Below are 22,672 nucleotides of genomic sequence, written 5' to 3' on the forward strand. Positions count from 1 at the left end.
TTGCAAGGACTGCCTTACATGTCATTATCCAAAGTCTACTGAAAACACTGGGAATGGTCCTACTGACTTCAACGCTGCTCAGATGAGACCCTTTAAACTCTGATCACACCAGGAAGACTGAGATTTGTTCAGGAGATTTCTTAATCCTGTCAGTAGCCCTGCTGACTTCCCCAACACATACTAAAGCATGTTCTGAGCCAGAGCCTAGGACAATGGAAAAAGAAAATGCCCCATGACTTGCTACACAGAAAAAAAAAAAAAACCAAAAAAGAAAAAAAAAAAACCCTTCCCTTGAAACATTAACTGAATACTGCAGCTCTCAGGAACTTTTATGTAAGACATGAAATCTCTGCAGCCAAAAAATTAATTATGCACCTCTTTTGCCACCATAAACAGCTGTATTCCCACTCCTTTCATTGTTCTCCTCTGCACCTCACACACGCTTTCATCCAAGAAGTCTTCATTAGATGAAGAAAAGAGCTATACAAGGAATTCTAACGATGAGTGAACAAGAATAGGGGTGGGTAGAGTGTATGAAAAAAAAAAGAGATTAAATGAAAGGTTTCGAGTTGAAATGGAGACATTTAAAACTGGGAGAGATTTTGCTCCATTGTTTCTCTGAATGGTCACCTGATGGTGTTTCCAGTCTCTGACTGATGGCCTACACTGCATAAATCAGCAGCACACCATTCAGCTTTCTTGCCTGACAGTTATCCAGGGCCACCTGTGAATGTGAGATTAATCTACTGCATGAATAGTTAAACCCACAACTTTTCAGAATGGCTGAAAAAGCACTTCTAGCACAAACATTCTTGTAAACATTTATTCATACTAAACATTAATGACATTTTGACCAGCCACAAATTCTCATGAATGCAAACTTGGGTCAGCCGAAGGCTGCTTTGAAAATAAGGGGCCTTGCAAACTCCAGCACAGCTGGTTCTGTTTATGACAGCATTTACTTTTCCTTCTTACAGCACTCAGCTACTTCCCCTGCCCGCCTTGCTGTGGCTGCCATCTGCCCCCTCCCATTCTCCTACTCTTCAGTCACTCTGGACAAGTGTGAAGAGCCAAATCTTTCACTCATGCCACCCACTGTGACATTCCCACTCCCCAATGGATGCCTCTTGCTTAGTCAACTATGATTCTGGAAACTACTAACTGAAAAAGGAATACGTCCCCTTGGGGCATACTTGGGCCTGCCAACTAAATTGCAAGGACTACCAGATTGCAGTCTGGATGAAAACTCCCCCTCCATACACCTGAGCAAGGGACCATTAGTAAGCCTGAGCTGTCATCTGCCAGTAAAGCTGTACCTTGCAGGGGTCCTTAAGCATATGAGATGTCACTCTGTGCTGTAATGATGGGAAAGGGAGAGAGGAAGGCCTCCAAATGAGGCATCAACCCTTCTAGAGTCCCACCAGATACAACAATTCCCAGCTGGAGCTCCTGCATGCTGCCACTTGACCTGAAGCAGCAGGAGCTGCTCCCCCTTTCTTCTCTCTCCATGTGGTGTCAGGGAGGTCAAATCTCATCCTGCAGGACTTCCAGAAGTTGTGAGCTCAAAGTACACACAAATGAGCTATGTGGCAGAAAGTTTATCAGAAGAGTCAAGATGTCCATTTCTACTCCTACTGCACAGACAGAAGCCAGCCTCCGTATGAAGGGAACCTAAACGGTTCATTCTCATCAGAGGGGGACTCAAATCTTAAGGTGACAATGTTGCATTGGAAGGGCAAGGAACACAGATCAAAACTTCTTATTGCAACTTAATAGACCCTTGCTAGCAAGCTCTAAGCCACAGGATGCCACGTCCTCCCCCACAGCAGGCGTGGGACAGCACCACTCTGTGATTAGGAAATGCACCAGGTCACTAGCAGTGCCAAAGGCAGCTCCCAACACCATGGAAAAGATACTCTTTGGGCATCAAGAGTGCTGGTAACAGCTTGAAATCAATTTCCTTAGAATCACTACTTGTTATTCTCTCAGAAGCAAGCAAAAAACAAAGTCCCCAAGACACACAGATACTACTCAATTTGGCCCTTACATTCTTAGGTTCTTCTGCATACTTTGCACTGCATAGCTGGTGGACAGAAGGGCAGCACCACAGGTTGCAGGGAGAGGTTCCCTGCCTCCAAGACCTACATGGATGAAAGCTCAGATAGCAGGTGTGGGGAAAAGATAACTTAAAAGGAACTTTTCGTATTTTGAACTCAAGCTGTATAAACTGTCAGGAGGCACCTGGAAGCACTAGCTAAAGGAACCCCTCCACCACACCAGAAACAAGCATGTACCTGGCACCTGGAGAGACACAGGCTACCAAACTGTGCCCTGACCCTGATAAGATTGTAATGCTGTGGGGTTGTCTGGGTTTCTTCCCTCCTTCCATCCTCTCCATCATCTTTGATGGAAAAGGAACAGTTGTTAGCTGTGCAACCCTGATGGACGTTTCCCCTGAAACAGAGTGGCTGTTTCATACACCCTCGTTATTTGACCGCAGGTTTTGGTGTGTGCTTGAGCCAAGCCCGGGGGCAATATTGACAAGGGAGTGGGGAACAGCAGGTGCTGTCCCCTGGCCTGTCGCCACCCAGCTGGTTTCCAACTGCCAGCCAGCTTGTTTTTAGAAAAGCTCAAACCCTACCCCACTCAATCAACACCCTGCAGGACTAAGTGGGAGCTGCAGTTCTCACCAGCATGGATTTAGAACAATTGAGGACAAGCAAATTGATGATGTACAGCAGTATGGACATGGCACCTCACGGTGCCAAGAGGAGCGCTCAAGGGAGGAGGCAGGAAACATCAAGTGACACTGGACCTAGGACAGCAGACAAGGTTAGTGAAGCAGGGGAGTTTGGACACCAGTGAGACCGAGTGATACCCAAGCACATAACGAGACCCAAATCCTGCAGAAAGCGTATTTATGCAAAATTACTCAAGATATTAACTAGTCGAATTGATGACCTCTTATAATTTCCATTGTACTGGGTTGTAGGTACAGTGACTAATTAAAAAAGGAGAAAAAATTAAATATTGGAAAAAAGAGAATAAGAAGAAAAACGCAGGGGAAGAAAGTGGGTAATAAGGCATAGTATAATGGAAAGGTTTTGTCCTGCAGCTGTTTACAGTATACAAATCATGTTACATATGTCAGGGAAAAAAAATAATCTTATGCTTTCTATTGTTGGTCTAGTCAGCATTTTATCCATGTGTCAGTGCTAAGCCCACCAACTTACTCTGCATGTAAGCTCAGCCTCAAGCACTTAGGAATACTTAGGCCTTTCCTCCACTGTAGCAAGAGTGGTTTGTTCACAAAGGAGATGCATAGAAGGCAAAATACTTGGTCATTTTTGATGTCTAAAAGCCTTGGGATTGCGCCAGTATCAGTAGCTGTGGTGTTAGCAAGAATGCCTTTTAAAAGATGGTAGAAAACTCTCATAGCTCCTTACCATTCACTGCTTTCTCAGTAGCTTCTTGCCCTAGCGATGTCGGTCCTCTAGAACATCCACTCAGTAGGCAGAAAAACTCCAATAACGTGACTGGATTTGATCTTTCAATATTATTCATACTGCAGTAAGACCTAAGCATTTCCATGCAACTCCAGGGCTCCTAGGTGACTGGGTACAAGCACATGCTCAGCATTTATTATCTATAGTGACAGGGTCAACAACGGACAGAAGGAGAGAGAAGCACTCTCGGATTAAGTGGTCTGTGAAAGTAATGAATGAGAAGCTGTTACCTCAGAAGTATGCAGCTCTAAATCTACATCCTGCCAATCTCCCCCCGCCCTGAGGTACTGACCTCATGGTATGTCTTACTCACTTTTTATGACTCCACGCATGGTCTGGCCTGGCCCGACCCCACTCTCTTCTCCCTTTCCCTGACTGATGGTGTGATCTCTGTCTTCCCAGCAAAATACTGGAGCATAGCGCTTCACTGTGCACACTAGAATGGGCGAGTTATAAGAAATAAGGGAAATGTCTGAGAGGCACAGCACCATCTTGCACTGCAGCTTTTGCTACAGTTTGAAGTCCCTCCAAAAGCTCATACTGGCTGATAATACTGGCATCATTTGGTGCTACACAAGTTTAACACCCCCCCACTCTACTTCTGTTGTATCAACTGGGGGCAATGAAAACAGTAAGAACCTGCCTCATGTCTTCCTACCCTCTGTCAGACCAGAGTCCTAGAAGATTCAAGCCTCTCTTATGACTATAGTCCATTTGTCTCTACGTGTATTTACAAAATTTTCAACTTGCTTCCATTGAAATAAATGGAGTAAAAAACGTAATAAAGGCATCGTAAGAGTCCTACATGCCTTTAAATAAGGCTCCTAAAAATTTGAGAAATTCACTATTTAACACTTGCCTGTAGGCAAAAGTTCTGGTTTTAGTATTTTCACACCACCTGCCATAACAGGGTTCTGGAGAACATAGATTAGTAGTGAAATTTACAGTATTGTACTATTAAAATGTTAAAAACAACAACTCATGCTGCAGCTCAAAGTCACTGCCAAAATAGGCAAGTGAGCATTCAGCTGAGGACATGCCAGGGAAGGCTGAGTGAAAGAGGAAATTGCAGTAAGCCTTTTAGTAAGTGGAACTCTGAATTGACAGTGGACCAAGGCAGGACAACCTCAGTATGGACATAATCCACTGTAAGCTACATCAACTTTCCTACAAAAATATAATACTTTGAACTTCAATAGTCAAAAACTTCATAGTGCATTCTGTAAAGCTAAAAAACAGCTGACTAATCAAAAATGGGATTTGTGTTCCTGGCTGGAATCATCCACATTTGAGTTCAGCAAACTGTTGCGTTGAAACTCCAGCAAACTGGAAGGCTAGGTAGCATGATGCCTCAAAAATAATTCTGAGCCTACTACAAAGACATTTAAAACACCTGTGTAACTGGCTAAATACAGTACAAAAGTTCCAACTTTGCTGAAAACTTTTGCATCTTGTGAGCTTTAAGTACAGGTCCCACCACATCCTGACCAGAGAAGTGTGGTCTATATAGGTGCACTAGTTTTGGAGCTTTTCTGTTACTCCAGGACAACTGGCATAAGCTTTACAATTAATGAAGTATCAATTTACTGTTCACTCTGCATTTTTTTTTAATTTGTGAAAACTCTGTAATTCTGAAAAAGGTAACCAAAACATTGCTTATATCACTTGATTGTTTATGGCAGGCCCAATCCTGAAAGCTACTGGTTGATGGGGCAGCTGATCTGCTGATATAACCCAGCACGGTGCCAGTAATATGCCAGTGGAGTAGTGCCAACTTACATCAGCTAATAATCTGGTCATACTGTCACAACAAAAGCTGGGGGCATTTAGTTCTTTTCCACATCAGGCTCTGTTATATATTGATTTGCATGGCACAGTATGAATGTACACGTTTTTACTTTGATTTGTTCTGCTCTGAGAGATAATTTCATAGATGTGATCTGAGCATTGTCAGTGCTGTAAATCCATGTGGTACCTTTCAATTATTTTTTTTTGTTTTCCCTGGTTCTTGAAGTGTGCTGAGACACCACGTACAAAGCCAGCAAAACAAGTTAAGTGACTACTAGATTAATCAGGAAAGAAACTGTTCTGTGTTCCTCATAACATTCTGTAATTATTCAGCTACATGAATGTTTTTAGGGGTTTTTTTATTGCTAGTAACTGAAATAAGACTAAATAAAGTACTGCTTGTCCATGGACCGTAAACAGAGTACAATATTGCACCAAAAGCACACAGTAGACAGATGCAGGACATATAAATTAGCTGTTTCATTTGGATAAATGGTGATCTGATTTTACCCTTTTCCTGCCTACCCAGCAATCCAGTACATAGATGTATTTCCTAATTGAGAAATTAATCATATTTTATATGTTCTGAAAAGCAAGATGTATTTGAGTATTTGTAACTGTTAATATTTGTCCATTAGACTGTTCCCATGCCACGTCTATCCTTTCTATTTATACTGACATTGATCAGCTTGTTCACTTCCAGTTTAAATGATTCAGTTCTGATTTGATTGCCATGTAATTTAAATGCAAATAATTACTGTAAGGATGACATTTAGAAAAACAGCTCTGTTAAGCAGGAAGGTCTTTATTAGGCACAGGAGTTTGCCAGTAATATCAGAAGCATCCCTTTTGACTATGAGATATGGGAACCTATCATTTCAGTTCTTTTAAAAGATTCTCTAATTTCCATCTGACTCCCCTTAATTAAAATTCTTCTATACCATCATCAAGTTTGGTATCGGGGTAGAGCACAGGGCACTGAGTGAAAGGAAGAAGGGAGACAAATATTTTAAATTTGGTTTTAGTTCATAAGGTTGCACTGTAGATAACTGCAGTAAAACTACCTTCTTGTGAAATCACATTTGGATTTCATACTGCACCCCAGTTCTGAGCCAGGGTTTGACTGAATAACACTGAACAGTGTTTCACACAATTAAAAGGCAGTAGATAAGAGGAAAAAAACCTCCTACTTTGCAGTAATCAAAACCAGCTCGTTTTCCCCTTCTTGCTGCTATTTTTTAGGGTTAGACCATTGCTGCCACATATGAGAAAGTCTGGAGATACTGGACTGTCTGAAGACAGAGTTGGGACTGAACTACGGTCTCTTTATCTTTCCTAAGTGTCTCTGTAATAAGGTATTTTTAATACACTAGCTGTGCTAGTGGATCCAAAGGGGTTTTGGGGAGAAGCACCAATGAGAAGGGCAAATCCTGACTCTGCCCATTGCAGCATCTTCAGTGTGGGCTCATAATTTCACAGCTGGGAGACTTTAATAGCACCATTTGAAATTTAGTCCTCAGTAGTGAAAGCTGCATAAACACCAGGGTAATACATGAAAGAAATGGGATTCTATGCCATTTCTTTTCTTATGGTACAGAAACCTTGTCCTTTCACCTCAACACACATCAGTGACCCAGAGTTTGGTAGAGTGCCTCCATTAAAACTTAATTGCTCCTGTTAAACATAAGAACATCCCAGGGATCTTGATTTTATCATGGAGTCTCACAAGATGCATGCACTGTATTTCAATTTTGTTCAAAGGCTAGTTACAGCAGAGGCCATGTGTTTAGCAAGTACCAAGAGACCACAGCCTTCTTGAAGTCATTATTTGTGTTTAGAAGTGGTCAGTCGGTCAAAGCACACCTGAATGGACCATTCCACTATTTGCCTTGTTGCCTTCTCTCAGGATCCTGAACTTCGGCACCCCATAGTCAGTGCAGTCAAGGCTGCCCCCAAACCTCACATTCCCAGCCAGTTCTTCCTTGTTTGTAAGTATCAGGTCCAAAAGAATATTGTCTTTCATTGACTTCATGGCTCTACCACCTTCTTCCCCTTGTTGGATTAGTGTTCAGAGAGCAAGAAGACAGAGGAGTGAAAGATTATTTGTAATACGGACATCCCAAATTTGCCTCCTATACTAAAATTCAGGCTACTAGGCAAAAATTAGCCTGATTTCAGAGAAAGGATTTCCTCACATGTAATACAACTGTTCTCCTGAGTTTTGGTTGGGCTTATTTTTTTTGAGGGGTGGGGTTGCCTCCCAGCAATCCTTGAGACAGCAGAATTGCCAGGGGAATCTGTTAGGGTCTTGCAGTCCCCCACTACAGCTCCAAGTGAATGCAGGAATTTAGCTCACAAAGTTCCTCTAGCTTCAGAGCCTACAGAGTAAAATTTACCAGTGTACTTGCTGATGTTTTAGACTAATGACAAGTTGATCTTGCTTGGAAAACTTCATCGGGGTACTAATAAGAGTGCTCAACACAGTTGTAATGCCTGGCTTTCAAAGTGTGTTAACATCTCTAAGAATCAGAGAAATAAGGTTTATTTGCTTTATTAAAAAAACAAAACAAAACAAACAAAAACATTCACTGTGAATGTTATATCACTGAATGACTTTCAGCCCCTAAAATTTAGATATTGAACTAAGGGTGCAAGAGATTTAAATTGCTCTATATAGATAACAGAGGTAGGCTGGGCAGCTCAGCAAGGATTCCCCTCAAGGCCATCAGACCTGAAAGATTATTTCCTAGAAAAAGATCCTTCCCAGTTTTTGCTGACTCACATGTAAGTTTATCATACTTTAAACAGTATAGTTCATTCAAAAACATACATAACCAGATTTCCTAGCTGACGGTGGTGTAAACTGACACAACTCAGTCAAGTTCAGCTGAATACCAACTTTCATCAGACAGGGATGTACAGGATGGGGAGGTGGCAGGCAGAGGGACACAACAACAGCAAATCTAGCCCCTACAACTTTTAACCAAAATCTGGGCAGATACTTCTGGTATTTTCTTTCATGCTTTCTTGCATCTTTGTTTCACTTGTATTAGCAATTCGAAACCTTCGCTGACTGCAGGGACACCTTGTGGTGAGGGCAGGTGAAAACAGCAGGCTGCCATTCGACTAATTAAACCAAGCAGCAAAAGACTGACAGATGTTTCTGCTTCTTGGGATGATCAGAATTTCACAGGCACAGACTTACACTCCCACTCTGCTTCTGGGACATACATTAACACGACCAGAACAGAAAACACTGACACAGCAACTTCAAGAACAAATGACTAAGTTGTCCAGCAGACCTGAACTACCAGTCCATTTAATTATTAACTTTTGTCTTCCAGGGGCTACAAGAGTGGCCAATTCAACTCAGCACTCAGCTGAAGCACAGTCCCCAGAACAGCCGTTATGGCATTCCCCCCCTCCTCCTTTGTTTAATGTGCCAGCAAAACACATTTCAGTGACTCACTGCAAAATTTCTTCCTGGGATTTTCATCTTTTTTTGAGAAGGCATGCATGTGTGTAATTTTTATGACAGGGATTCCCTTTCTCCTCACTGCAACTACACCGTGGCACTGTCACTGCAGCACCTGACCCATTACATAATGAGAATTGCATCAGCTTGCTTACCCAGTGCAGTGACCCAATGCAGACCTTAGCAGCCAGAAGAGGAACGGTGGGATCTGTAGGTCGCAGTTTAGCACACTCTTTGAGCACTGACACAGCATATGCTGACTGGAGGAGGAGGGGGAGAGAGGAGGAAATAAGAAAGGCTGGTTAGACAATGCGGTTACAGAGTCTAAGCAAGGTATTTCAGTGAAATATACAAAGAAGTGCTAGGAAATAAATAATCATGTATCAGCAACAAGTTAGCAACTTCATTTCCACCTCCACAGACACACGTGTGCACACATGTGCATGTGAACACACACTCTTCCCACACTCAGAGGTAACATGCCAAAGAACCAGCCCTGGCTGCGCACTTTACAAGGAACAGTTTTCCTCAGCTGTTAATATCTCGATTATTTAAACTCTGCCCCCCCAATTCACAAGGATTCTGCTATAGTTTTCCTCACACACAACCATCTTTCAGTAAACCAAAAAAAGATCATAAAGAGCTTATCCTCCAGTGTGTTAACATTGTAGGTCAAATCTACTGAGAGAGAGGTTTGTGCAACTAATCTGCTCTGGAGATTGTTTTGTGTCTTCTCCAGTTCCAGAACACACACGAATACAACTGGGATCCCACCATACAAAGGGTGGAGCAAGCAACTGCAGAGCAATACACTGTTCAGTGGGTGGTCTGAGTAGCATGTGTTAGAAAGAAAGCCCATAAAACTTCTGCTGTCAGGTTACCATTAATGAATGACGTTTATTAAGATTAACAGTTATATAGCCCTTTTGATTCAATGTGCTCTACCAACACTGTTTTTTACAGCACATGTTCATGGCTGCCACATTTCAGAAGGTTTGAAGGGGAATGAGGAAAGCTCTGGTCCAAGAAACTGCTAAGGTCTGGTCAGCCAATGAGGAGATGACACAAGTTGCTCTGCCACAGTTCCCCATCCCACCCCACCTGGACCACAGTTTCTTTCACATTTCCAACCATCCTCACTACTGACCCCTGATGCCTCCAAACTCTCTCATCCTTGAACTCATGGAGAAGTTTTCTTCTCTCAAGATCTCTCCTTGCATGTCCCATTCCTCCTAAACTCTTCCATACGGTCCCAAGACACACACAGGTGCCCCTCAGTCAGTATTCCCTCTCAGAAGCATGTTAAAATAGTCATGGCCTTTCCGTATTAAAGAGGAGCAGCAACAAAAGCTTCCAGAGTCAAACTAACCACTATTCTTGTCATGTCCTGGGCATCTCCCCCTGACCTGACCCCCAGGGGCTCTCCCTAGAAGAATGACCAGCACAGGCAGCTGGGTCTGGGGTCTTCTCCAATTCCCTGCAGACCTGCACTGCAGCTTTGTGTTCCCACTGGCCATCAACACTTCCCTTCCTCACACCACACCAAAGCCAGCTGCGCCTCCTGCCTCCTTTCTACACAGGACCAAAGGTCCACTATTTGCTGTGCAATTCAAAAGCCTGGATAGGAGTTTTCTTGGAAGGAAGCCTGAGAAAAGGGAAAACCCAGATGTACAGCAGCCCTACCTATGCTAAGGCAAAGATGGGTTTCATAACCAAAGATGCGAGCTCCACAGCAGCAGAGAAAACCCACTTCCTTGAAGAGCTGATGTACCTGCTGCGTGGCCTGAAGAACTGCAACAGCGTGCCCTGTGTTCTCCAGGCTGCTCCCACCTACCTAGAGCATCAGGTATCATCAATAAAAGTAAGGAAATAATTGCTCTTTTACAATTCCAAATGCACAGTTTGCCTAAAGTTAGAAGAAAGCTTGTCTCAGAGCAAAAATGGGAATCAATACACTTTGTCCTAGAGCTTAAACCATTACCTCACCCCTTTCCGAAATGAAGACTTGGGTAATTCAACCCTGAAGTACAGAAAGAAACATATCACGCTACTCTGCTGTCATGAGGCGACTAGCATCTCTCAGAATGAACCTCCCTGACACCTATTTGTTCAGAACAAGTAGCGTCTCAGGTTTTAGTGGCATCTTATTCCGCTCTCTGACAGAATGCTACCTGCGCTGCAGGCAGCCAGTATTCCCAGTAGCACTGCTGGACATGTTGGAAACACAAGTATAACCCTATAAGGGGCCCAGCCTGGCACATCATCTCCCTGCCCTCCTGCCTATATTCTAGCCCCATAGGTGCTTCCAGACAAAAGAAACCCAAGGAGCAGAGCAGGACAACATGCACCTTGCCAGCTGGTGTATCTGCAGCTTAAGCCCCCAACCCTCATCAACTCACCATGCAAAAGTGAATTGAAAAGGCCAGGTATGTTGTAGAAGAGCGTACGCTGTCCAGTGCCAGTGCCTTCAGAAAGATACAAGCCAAACCTGGTGGTGGTTTCTCAGCTCCCCATCAGCAGTGTGACTGCAGGGAAAGCAGGAGATGCCTGGGAGCTGGCGACAGCTGCCCTGGGGGCCAGCACGAGCACAAACTGGAGCAGTAAGAGGCATGTCCTAACCTGGGCCACAGCTCCAAGACCTTCCAGAGTCTACACCAGATGAGAAGTGATACAACCCAGCTCTGTGCCAGTTCCTCTTGTACTCCGCTCCCTCTTTGTCTGCAGCCTGTCCATTGAGTAAGACTGGTCCTTGGGACCCCTGCAGCCCCCTACAACCTCAAACGGCAGAGTGGTTCTCTTGTCTGTCCTGAGTCTGTGCAGGAGGCAACTGCAAAACAGTGACTACTGAACACTGCAAAGCAGAAAGTCCCACCCTGTGCCTACGCTCCAACACCTCATGTGGAGTTACTTTATCACATGCACTCAGGAGCTTCTGAACACAGATTTAGAGAGTGAAAGCCACAGTTTCCACACTGCTTCTAAAGCATTTACAAAGTTATGTCACTTTAAAGAAGTTTATAAAATTAAATGTATGGAGCAGAAGTGGTTTTACAAACAGGGTGACATGAAGCCTTTCTCTTCAGCTGCATTTTAGAAATTCAAGAGATCTATATAATTTCACCTTGAAAACTTTGCTCAGCAGAAATTACATATAGATGATGAAAACGTTAGCCATGGAGTAACAGGAGAAAGAAAATCCCACTCCCACAGCGACCTTACTTAGGGGAGACTGGCTTGATATATAATATCAAGGTGTTTAAAATACATTAATTACAGACCTTAATAGGCAGGGAACAAATATCATCTACTCAGTATTGAATACAGATGTCACTGGTTTGTAAAAATATTTAATATGAAACAGTGTTTGTGTAACATTGGAATAATCTGATAATTAAAATGTACATGTTCTTTCACTTAGCGTGGGTGGACCAGGCAGCCAAGCGCATTGTTTGTGAGATTCACTGCAAGGCAATAATAATTAGATTTATTGGTGAGGCATGTTTTGAGAAGAGCAGAGCTTGAACTCCAAGTGAGTGCATGCTTCCTACTCATAATTCCAAGCATCAGAGGGGCTCACATCAAAATGCAAGCCAGGGTTTAAGTTCTTTCTGTTTAGCTTGTTAATTGCTGGATTATAATGATTGCACTGCAACCAGTTCCCAAGGATTTCAGAAAGCTAGAGATCTGCCTCTGGGTCTCATTTGGCCTCTCTCTGGGAAAAAGGCTTTTAAGTTCCCCCAAACACACACAAACCCATTAAACAGACATGGTTTAAAGAAATGGCAGGCTTGCCAACAGCTGCCTCATGGGGGTTTCTACTTTGTTGATGGGAGGTCTAATGCAGGAGTTGTTCTCAGCCTTGGGATCCTCATCAGGTTTAAGGAGATTCAAGACCATCCTTCCCCTTGTTGTGACCAAAGCAGCACAGAGCTCAAATCAGGTTATGGAGTGAAAATGCTGCTTTAAGGGGAATGTTCAGCCATTAAAAAAAAAAAAAAAAAAAAAAAAGTAGTTAACCGTGTAAAGGACTTAGAAACTTCAGTTACCCAAGTTGGGCATTTCCATTCTTCACATACCAGCAACTTCATGGGGTTTTTTTGCAATGGAGACAGGGAAGGACATGACACTACTGTTCCATATTTAAATCCAGCATTCATAGGAAGCTGCTGTTCTCTGTCAATTTTTTCCTCACCTAGTCTACTTGCATGCAATATATTTCTTCTGCAGAGATCACAAACATGCTCCACAATAATTTATGAGAAAAAAAAAATTAGGAATGGTAGTTTCTGGGAAGTAGCAAGTAATACTGACAAATGGCTGCTTTTGATACAGACTTCTAAAAAAGCTCTATGTATGTATGTATAAGTCCTTGATTCAGCATAAACATCACCCAGCAACAACTGAAAACATAAGTGTGCTATCAACATTGTTCTCACATCATAGCCAAAACACAGCACTATACTAGCTACTAAGAAGAAAATTAACTATCCCAGCTGAAACCAGGACAACCACATCGAATACAGGGGACACTTCTCGATCTGCAGTGAGAAATCACAAGGAAGCTATTGGGGAAGGTGAACACTGAAGAAGACTTTTCCCCCTAAGTACAGCAGCCATGCTTTTGAACCCTGTAAGGGAGTAAAATGTAACCAAATGCAAAACAACTCCCATTCCCCATTTACTAATTATATAATGAAGTATGCAAGCATACTCCTCAAAGATGCTTGCACATGAGCGGTACAAAATGAAGAACTGTCTACAGCTAATTCTTTCTTACTTTTCCAAAATGCTCAAGAGATCTTGCCATCAATTACTATAAACACACCGATACTGCCCAGATGCTGGCTTTCCTAGCTCACTCCAACACGATTTTCATTTTTCCCCCTCCTCTTCTCTCCCACCATACCAAAGCAACAAAAGAAGGACGTCAGAGATTCGCTTCATATTTAGAAGATAAAGAAACCACAAATGTAAGTAAAAGGAAGAAGAATTTCCAGACAGTAAATCATGCCAGGCAGATTTGACACACCATAAACAGTTGCTCTTTTCTTGTAAGGGTTCCAAAAATCTTTCTACTTTTTTTGCTTCTCTGGTTAATACCTTTCAGTCAGAGGGAAAAATGTTCCTCGTGGTGGTGGTTTTGGTAGACAGCTTCATTCCAAATTCACCTTGCAGTTTGTACACGGATGAATCTCCACAACTATTACTGCTTTCTTTCTAGCATCATCCTGCCTGATTTTAAAAGCTGCACTGTTTCTAAGGGATTGTGGGGAAGGGGAGAGGAAATCTTTCATCATTATGCAAGAATTAATACTGCCTGTATCCTGGGATTCGCAGCCATCTAGCTATGAATGACCTTGAACCAACATAGGAAGATAACACACAGTGAGCCAGCAATTGATAACTCTGGAACTAGTTCTTCTGGTGTTAGCTTTCCACTGGATTTCTAGATTCTGCAAATCCCTCAGCATGAACATTATTCCCCTAAGACATTTATTTCTCTCAACAGAGGGACCAGTTCTCCCCCTTTTCTTTTACATTGTGTTTAGCAAATTACAGCACTGGAGTTAAGGAGCTTCAAATATTCACTTTTTAAAGCACCTCTTAAATTTTAAGATCTATAAGCATAAATTTGTCCTTGCTAATGTGGCAAACACCCCACTTCACACTTTCTGGCAGGAAAAGAGAGTTAAGCCTGAAGGCAATTATATAGCCCACCTAGGTATTCTGTTCGACAGTCTGGCATCTTTGGAAATTTCCATTTTTGTATTATCTACAGCACACAGGCACATCCCCTTCTAATCTTTCTTTTGCACCAAAGGAAACCAAACTATTGAATATCCCCTAGACAGCTGACCTTTGTAACAGGATCTTTAACCAATGAACGTTCAATATTTTAACTTTCATTCCCCAGCAATGCTATTTAAGGAGCTGTCCGAGGCCTCTGCTGCTCCCAAGGTTCCTGCCTGCAATGCAAAGAGAAATGTACTTCTTTTTTATGCCAGTTGCCTAGCAACCAGCCTAAGCTTTTGCAAGGAAACCAACAGAAGGAACAGCCTAAATCATAAAATTCATCTGCTGTTGCTGCAGAATTATGTATTAAATATATTTATAACTTTCCTTCTAACCTTCTGGAAAGCTGTATGTTGGCAGTATGGGCATGGCTGAGTCAAATTTGAAGCTCCTCGAAGCTGTTGGAGACATCCACTTTTGCTGTACTGTTTAAATAAGGGGAAGCATTCCTTTTCTTGGGTGCAACACAGATATGAGCAGCTCAGACATCAGCTTGTCATTGTTTGGCTATGACCCGTATGTATCAGCAGCTTGCGAAGGGCTCCAAAATCAGAGTTCATGTCTGTGTGAGCCTGGTTTCAAAACCCTAAAAATGCTGCCAGCACAAGCTCTGGGCAGGGCTGCAGTGCCTCCAACTGCTGAGCAGCCAAGGGGAGCACACTGACACTGCAGGGCTGGCTCCAGGAAGAAAACCAGCTGAAGGACAGATGCCAAGAGGGTTATGATTATTTCCCTTCGTGTAACACCAGACACCTCCTGAAGCATTAAGAAAACCATTCAGGTAGACAAGCATGACTCTTTCTACCTCTTTGCTTTAAAGATGAACAAACATAAGGGATAAGAGCAGAGAGGACCATTTTGTGTAGTTGCAAGCAGCTGTATCTGCCTGGTTTTGCAAGGTACCATGCTTGAGGCTTAAATCCTCCAGCTGTCAACCCATCGTACCTACACAGCAATGTTGACCATGGCCCCTATGGTGCCCTCAGCATGGGCCAGCGGGGGCTGGGGAGGGTCAGCAACACCACAGTTGTTTCTGAAGTCATGCCATTGCTGTCCTTAAGGCAAGCACTGGGTGTTCTGTCAGCAGTGGATGACCAGTGTGGGACAGCTGCACACCAGCCACCCCAGGAACACATAAACCACCATCAGCAAACAATCCCAGCACAAGGCCTGCTGAGCACAGCCCTTGCCCTCCAGGTAACTGCTTCCAGCTCCACTGGCTTCTCACAGAGACTCCTCCTGACAGCCCTTTCAATTGCTCCTGAGCTCCTCCCTTACACTTTTTGCTGCACTTCATCCCCTAAATGAGTATATAGGGTGAGAGGTAAAAGCAGATTATCCTCTCCTAGCAGACGTTCCAGACTTCACTTAGCTGGTCTGAGGCTGTATCACTCCCCACCCCTCCTCTCCAGAAACGCACATCCTAAAGCTTTTAATTCACTAACCAAGTTGTGTTGGCTGGGGATGTTGGGCAGAAACATTAAATATGATCATGAAAATGGTTTAATACACTGCGTACAATAATAATAAACATCCACCGGGCACGAGAGATCAGTGTAAGACTGCTGTGAGTTGAATGGCTCAATTAGGGTACCCAGCACTTTTAGACTAAGTAGACTCAAGTGTTAACAGAATAATTTCACAGCTATCCCTCCCCCACCGCCCTTAGGAAAATGGCACATCAATGTCACTAAATACATATCTTGTCTTCTTGGTTGGTAGGTAGAAAAGACACATCAGTGCTGCCTCATGTTGTTCAAGGCACGCATTTTATCAGTTTATCTTCCCCTTAAGCAGTATGACAGGTAATAAAAAAAGACAGTCACAATGCAGATCCAGAAGACTTTCTGACATACTGTCAATCTAAGCTAGAGCCAAATTCCATGATGCACTTGCGAGTTTCTACTCCCAGACAGCTTCAGTGACACTTTGGGACACCCAGGCTGGGTTCCGAGTGAGGCTGTTTGGTGTGGAAGGGGACAGAAATCTGAACAACTGAACACGTAACTGACCCAACTGGTCCAAGGCCAGGAAAATGCTTGCAAATGCATAGGGACCTGGACCCTGTCTCACATCCCCTGTGCATGTAATATGTCACCCAGCCACTACGACAATTTTGCCTCCAACTTCAGATATGTCAGCAGCCTAGTCTACAGGACCAGTCACCCTAGTCCACAGGAGTGCTGTGCGCTGGTAACTGCCACCATCTCCAGCGGAAACTGTTTAGCTGAAAAGCAGCAGCAGAGAACAGATCTGTCCCAAATGGCTGTCTCTCTTCTCACTACTGTGAAGCCTAAAAAGTCTCCCCCATTCTGTAAGTAAGAGTTTGGTCCTTTCTTTCCCCATTCTGCTAAATACAATTTACTTTTTCAAAATCTCAAGACAAGCAGATGCAACCTACTGGACTTGTTTCGCTCTGGCAGCAGGACAGTGGCTCATCTCATTGCCTGAAGACTGCCAGATGGCATCTGGCTATCATACCACTCGCCACTCAGACTCCAGCCTGTCTATGCATGGCAGCAGAGCCAGGGAGCTGCTACGCCCACTCAGCCTCTGGCTCTCGTATTACCATATCACAAAGGTTATTACCAGCAGAAGCAACGTAAAGCAGCTGTGAAGAGTTCAGCATTCTGCTTTTCAGCACCAGTTCAGAAGAACAGAGGTGCTGCATTAGACTGATTTAAACCTTCTATCCAGAACTGCACTTGGTGACACACGACATCTGTCACTACGTCTTTGCCATTGTCTAGGCTTTCCCAGCATTTCATCTAAAATTACCTTCAAAAGTTTTCTGAATGAACATGCTCCTTTTGTTCAGAAAACATACAGCTCAGGATACATGCATTCCCAAAAGTGAGTTAAAAAAAACAAGCCACCACCAGACCGTGCCATCTTTCTCATTATGCAAGCTGCTGAGAAGCACAGGAAAGTGAAACTGCTATCCCTCCATTATTTCCACCGCTTAAGTGGATAGGAAGACAGACAGGAAGGTTATGTTCTCTGAGCTTCTTCATTCACTGCTTCATGAAGCTCTAAGGCCTCGCTTGCTCTGTAAGAACTTACTGAACTGATGTACCTATTTTTAAGACATGTCTTTTAGAATAATGTGCAAACTCAAGCCTACATACAGTAATACGCCTAAGTGACTGGGGCTTGACATTCAGACTGATCACTTGTGAAAAATGACAGTCACCATTTGGCAATTTTTTGGCTGGCAGAGGAAGAAAATAGTTTGAAATTCAACTTGATAGACTCAATCTGAAGAGGAATATACAAAATAAAAGTAACACTCATCAAATGCAGTGTAGAATAGAGGGCATGATAGGATTTTACAGCACTTTTAAGAAGGTCAGAGTTTGCAAATGCTAAAAATGTGTTAAAAAAAAGAGAGATCAAAGTTTCCAGCATTTAAAGGTTAATAAAACTGTTCCTGTTGTCCCAGGATTTATGAGCATGATTTGCTGTACTGCAGAACAAGTAACGCTGCAGGATGTAAGATTTCATTACCAAGAAATGAGATCAGGAATTGGCTGTGACTGAGACAGGTGAAAACAGATCTTCTACCTATAAAAGCTCAAGTGTACTCTGCATCCTGCAGTCTAGACAGACCACACTGTTTTCTCATCAGTTCTTTCTGCTACACGGGAGCACTTACTTTTAAATGAACTCTGTCCTGGTATCAAGCTGCAAAGCAATGTAAAAATGTATGCCGCATCTCCCATTAGCAAGATGACGCATTCCAGAGTATACGACAGGAAACGTCAAGGAATACTTTGGGATTAGAAGTGAAATACTGCACAGATAGGATTGTTGGGTAAGGGAATTCCCTCTGACACATGTAGGGCTCAGAACATTTAGAGCTTTTACAACAATAGGCAAGATCAGGCCATTCTACCTTGTAAATATTTAAAGTACAGGCAAAAAGACATGACATACTTGAAAAACCTCAAAAGATAGGAGAGTTATAGAGATACAGATACTTGTGTTGCTCTTCCCGCCCCTCCCCCCTTAAGTATTAAACATTTAGTAACTTCTAGGGAAGGTAAAGAGGTATGCAAACACATAAGGACAAGGACAGCGTTCTCACGGAAATTATTAGAAGCTAAAGATCAGGCCCTGTTTCTCTCCTCCACACTAACCTAAGACTGAACCACAATTACTCTCTGGATACACTCCTCAACCATCCGCAGTTAAAATCTAGATTTACTCCCTGGCAGATCACTAGAGCTACAGCATTGTTTGCTGTTGAGAAACAGGTTACACAACCTGTAAAGCCAATGAAGTTCCCAGACAAGTCCTGTGTTTATGGGAAGATACCGCGCCTTTCCATCATTGACTATCTAGTTGTTGTCCTCTGTATCAAGAGATCAGGTATCCAGAGGATTTGCAAAGGCACAGAGGGCAGAAACGTGCTAACTCCAGCTGAATGCCAAGGGGAGCTGGACCTGACTTGTAAACCCCAAACTCGACATAGGCCAGCGCAAGGAATTAGCACCATGGCACCAAGCTCATTGTTTAAGTATTCCACCAGTAGCTTCAGGTTTCCCCACACATGATTGAATCTAGCCATCATTTTCATACTTGGAATGGGATTTTGAAATGCTTGCACTGAAATCCTATAGGAATCTGTGAGCCTCTTTCTCACTAAACACCTCCCTTCAGCTCCCTGCTGATCTAATATGCTTTGTCAAAGTTTTGATGTCTCCTTTGGATTATAACAGATCTAGCTGATTTATGAGACAACTCTGGAGTCCCAGAACAGAGTCAAAGTTTGCAAGGTCCCACCAAGTACACCCCTAGTGCCTCACAGTAAGGTCACTGCTGACTGATATTTGTCTAGGGTGTTCCACAGATCCCCAGCGATGCAGGCTCCACACAGCCTCCACAGGCAATCTTTTTCCAGTGTATCACGATCCTTATTTTTTGCCCCTTAATAACAAACATGAATTTGTATTGCTGCAACTGGAAGCCATCACATCTTGTCCTACCCACAATAGAAGAAGGGGTTAATTTGTCTAAGAGCTCTTGAAGACTTGTTTCTCTTTCGGATGTTCTTCTCCTCTTTAGGGTAAAAAAAAATAAAATAATTCTTTCAATCTTTCCATAGTCCTGCTTACTATACCCTTAGCCATTCTTGATGTTTTTTATTAGACCTTCTCTTGTTGCTCTGCCATCTTCTTGAAGTATAACGCATAATAACTGACAGTCTTCCAAGATAAGGCTTTGCCTGTGCTCACAGAAGTGAAGGAATCCCTTCAGACATCTTCCAAGTTTGCTGACGTTTATACATCACAAGATGACAACTTCTTTGCAAAACCACGCCACTGTATATTCACCTCCCCTTTCCTTGTCAAAGCCACTGTTTCCAGCTCAGCTTATAGTCATAAAAGGCTGGCAGTAGTTATCATTTGGCAGATGACTGCTAGTGGGTGGTCTCTGCCCAGGTCCACGTGGATTCCCTTACACTCCATGGGCACACAATATAGGACCATATTAAGTGGTCTATACTGTACAGCGTTAATTTGCTCACACCTCCTAAAAGTGTAGATGGGGACCCCCAGAATGAACAGGCTAAATTCTGTACCATCCATGTTTCCTGCAGGAAGTCTACTCTTTTAAGACTAATAAAGAAAAGCTTCTGCTGCCTCTGCCTACCTTTTGCAACCAGACTTTAGCCATCTCAGGGGTTAACTGGTCACTTTGACAAATGCTACACTAACTTAAAAAAATGCTTATGCTAAAACACATGGCCATGCCAATACTCACACATCATTTCTCTTTCTACAGTATCTTTTGCACCAAGCACTTAAATATTAATCCTTGCAAGCTCTCTATGAAAAAAAATTAACATTTCCTTGATCAGATGGAGAAACCACAGCTTAAAGAGAGGTTAAGTAACTGCCCAAAGACACTGAGTTGATGACAGTTTTATACATCAGTATCTTTCTTACATTAACCACATTTTTGTTGAAACTGCAGAGAATGAACAGCTGTATAATGCTTTTCAATCCACAGCTACGCACAAAATCTGTTTTCTCCTTGATAATGAGAAGCAAACACTACATGGAAAGAACAGTACTCGATACCACACATTTGATCACAAAGTGCAATCAGAGTCTAAAAGGAGAGCGCTGTCATTCCACATAGCTGTCTGATGGCACCTACCCCCACAAAACACAAGTAAGCTAGTTACAGTCTGCCAGACGAAAAAGTTCCCTTTCTAAGTTCGGTTTGAACCTTACCTTTCCACAAGCCACCATGGACAAGGCAAGCTGGTACCAGAGGTGAAATTCATCAAACGCAAACTTCATGGCTCTTTCCAAGCACTGAGAAATAAATGTTGGGAGAAATATCAGACTTCTTTTTTGGTTTAATATCTTTTGTCACAAGACTGTTGCTTGGCTTAGTAATCAAACCAGGGGAAACAATCTGTTGTGGCCCAGGTGTTTGTTTGGTTTTTTTTTTAACGACATCATTTTCTTCTTCTCAGTTAATGGGGCTTGCTAGCATACACCATCACTTCAAATGACAGCCACTTTGTTCAAGTGCCTACACACAAATTATCTAACGTCTCAAACAGTTTTGTGTACGTTTTTGGCCTGTGCTGCCATAGGTTTGTAGCTGTTTCTGCTAATTGCCAGCTAGTGTGGCCGATTTTCACCTTCCCCGGCAAGTTACTGCAAAGGGGGGCTTTGCTGGGGAGGTGGAAGTTCCCGCAGCAGCTGGGAGGAGGTACCTCGGCAAGCAGGACATACTGCCCTCTTCTGCCCAGCGTGATACTGAGCAGGTCGTAGACTGCAGAAGCATCCCGGAGGCTGACAGCTCGGTCGTCCTGCTGGTCTGGGGCTCGGCTGATCACTGCGTCCCGGTTTGCCTGGGCACAGATACAAATGAAGCATCAGACCCCAAAAGAGCAAGAGAGAACCGACTCCTTCACAGGAAGTTCCACCCGTCATCCGTAACGTTTTGTTTACAACCATCTGGAGATTATTTGTTTTTAACTCATCCCAACATAAAGAAGGTGTTTCCAATAGAGTTACTTTTTATCCACGTGAAGCTAACTCCAGAAGATAGCTGTACATACAGACAGAACTGCTGGGAATACCTCATCTGGATTTGTTTCACAGAATCACGGCATTAGGAAACAGACCTACGAGATCCCATTTCCCCAATAATTAGAAATTCAAGGCCATCCTTAAACCATATTCCTTATTACTTCAGTTGCCTGTGACTGTGATAACTGCTTCCACGGTTCGTATTTTATCTTCTGTGTCTGCACTTGATTTCTTCTCAACAACACACGGTGCTTTTCTGCTACTTACTTTTTTATGTTTTAATTTGAGCAGGTTGCCTTAGTAATCAGATTTGCCTGTCATCAGTTTAATGCAATTAGTAGTCTGGGCAACGCAATATGAAGTAATTTTTTAAAAAATAATCTTATAAGTGTTAATTTTGCATTATCTATCAGTGCATTGCTTGGCCTAGATCACAAAGAAACTACTTTTGACAGAAAATGATCAGTCTAGCAATTAGCGGGGATGTCCCCAAATACCATATGCCATAGACTCAGATTTACCAAAAGATCCCCAGCCTCTTTTTTTCTGAGCACAGAGGGAGATACCAAACCCAGAGTAAACTGAAAAGTCCCTCCGATCTCCAAAGGCAGAGTACCTAGACTGGCTAACCTCTGCACCAAGCAGTGCTGGATGCCATCGCGCTAGCACTGACTGATAGCACAGATACACTGCCCTGGGCTCCTCAGCTTGAAAGGGGTGCAACATCAGACATTCAGGTCTAGACATCTAAAAGATCAGAAAAATTAGGAAGATTGCTAGCAGTTTTACCTGGGGCAAAGACAAACAAAACGCTCTCTCCCTGAAACAGGAAGGCTATGAGATATATTTTCTAATACTTACTACTATAATCTTACATCTATTTCTCTCTAATTGCAGGGAGATATTTTTTTTTCCTAAAAAGGTTAAACACGGGAATTAAGTGTAATAAAAATTTCCAGAATATGCAGCCCTTAAAGCCCACGCATATTTCATTATGATTAAGCTGCAGCTGTTTCATCATGATATTATCTGTGTAATGCCCCAGTTCCAAGCAC

The 22,672-nt window shown here is 42.9% G+C and overlaps 1 protein-coding gene across 4 annotated transcripts in view; it reads right to left on the reverse strand.

Annotated features, from left to right (window-relative positions):
* TTC7A (tetratricopeptide repeat domain 7A) overlaps window positions 1-22,672 on the reverse strand; it is a 172,238-nt gene that overhangs the window by 111,008 nt on the left and 38,558 nt on the right. For all 4 annotated transcript variants that reach the window (XM_040611419.1, XM_040611418.1, XM_040611417.1 and 1 more), the window contains exons 9-11: window positions 21,299-21,436; window positions 20,805-20,888; window positions 8,925-9,029 (exon numbers count right to left, since the gene is read on the reverse strand). In XM_040611419.1, the coding sequence (XP_040467353.1) occupies window positions 8,925-9,029; window positions 20,805-20,888; window positions 21,299-21,436 (327 nt within the window). The remainder of the gene's footprint in view (window positions 1-8,924; window positions 9,030-20,804; window positions 20,889-21,298; window positions 21,437-22,672) is intronic.

Source organism: Falco naumanni, chromosome 12, assembly GCF_017639655.2.
Source record: "Falco naumanni isolate bFalNau1 chromosome 12, bFalNau1.pat, whole genome shotgun sequence".
NCBI classification, from domain to species: Eukaryota; Metazoa; Chordata; class Aves; order Falconiformes; family Falconidae; genus Falco; species Falco naumanni.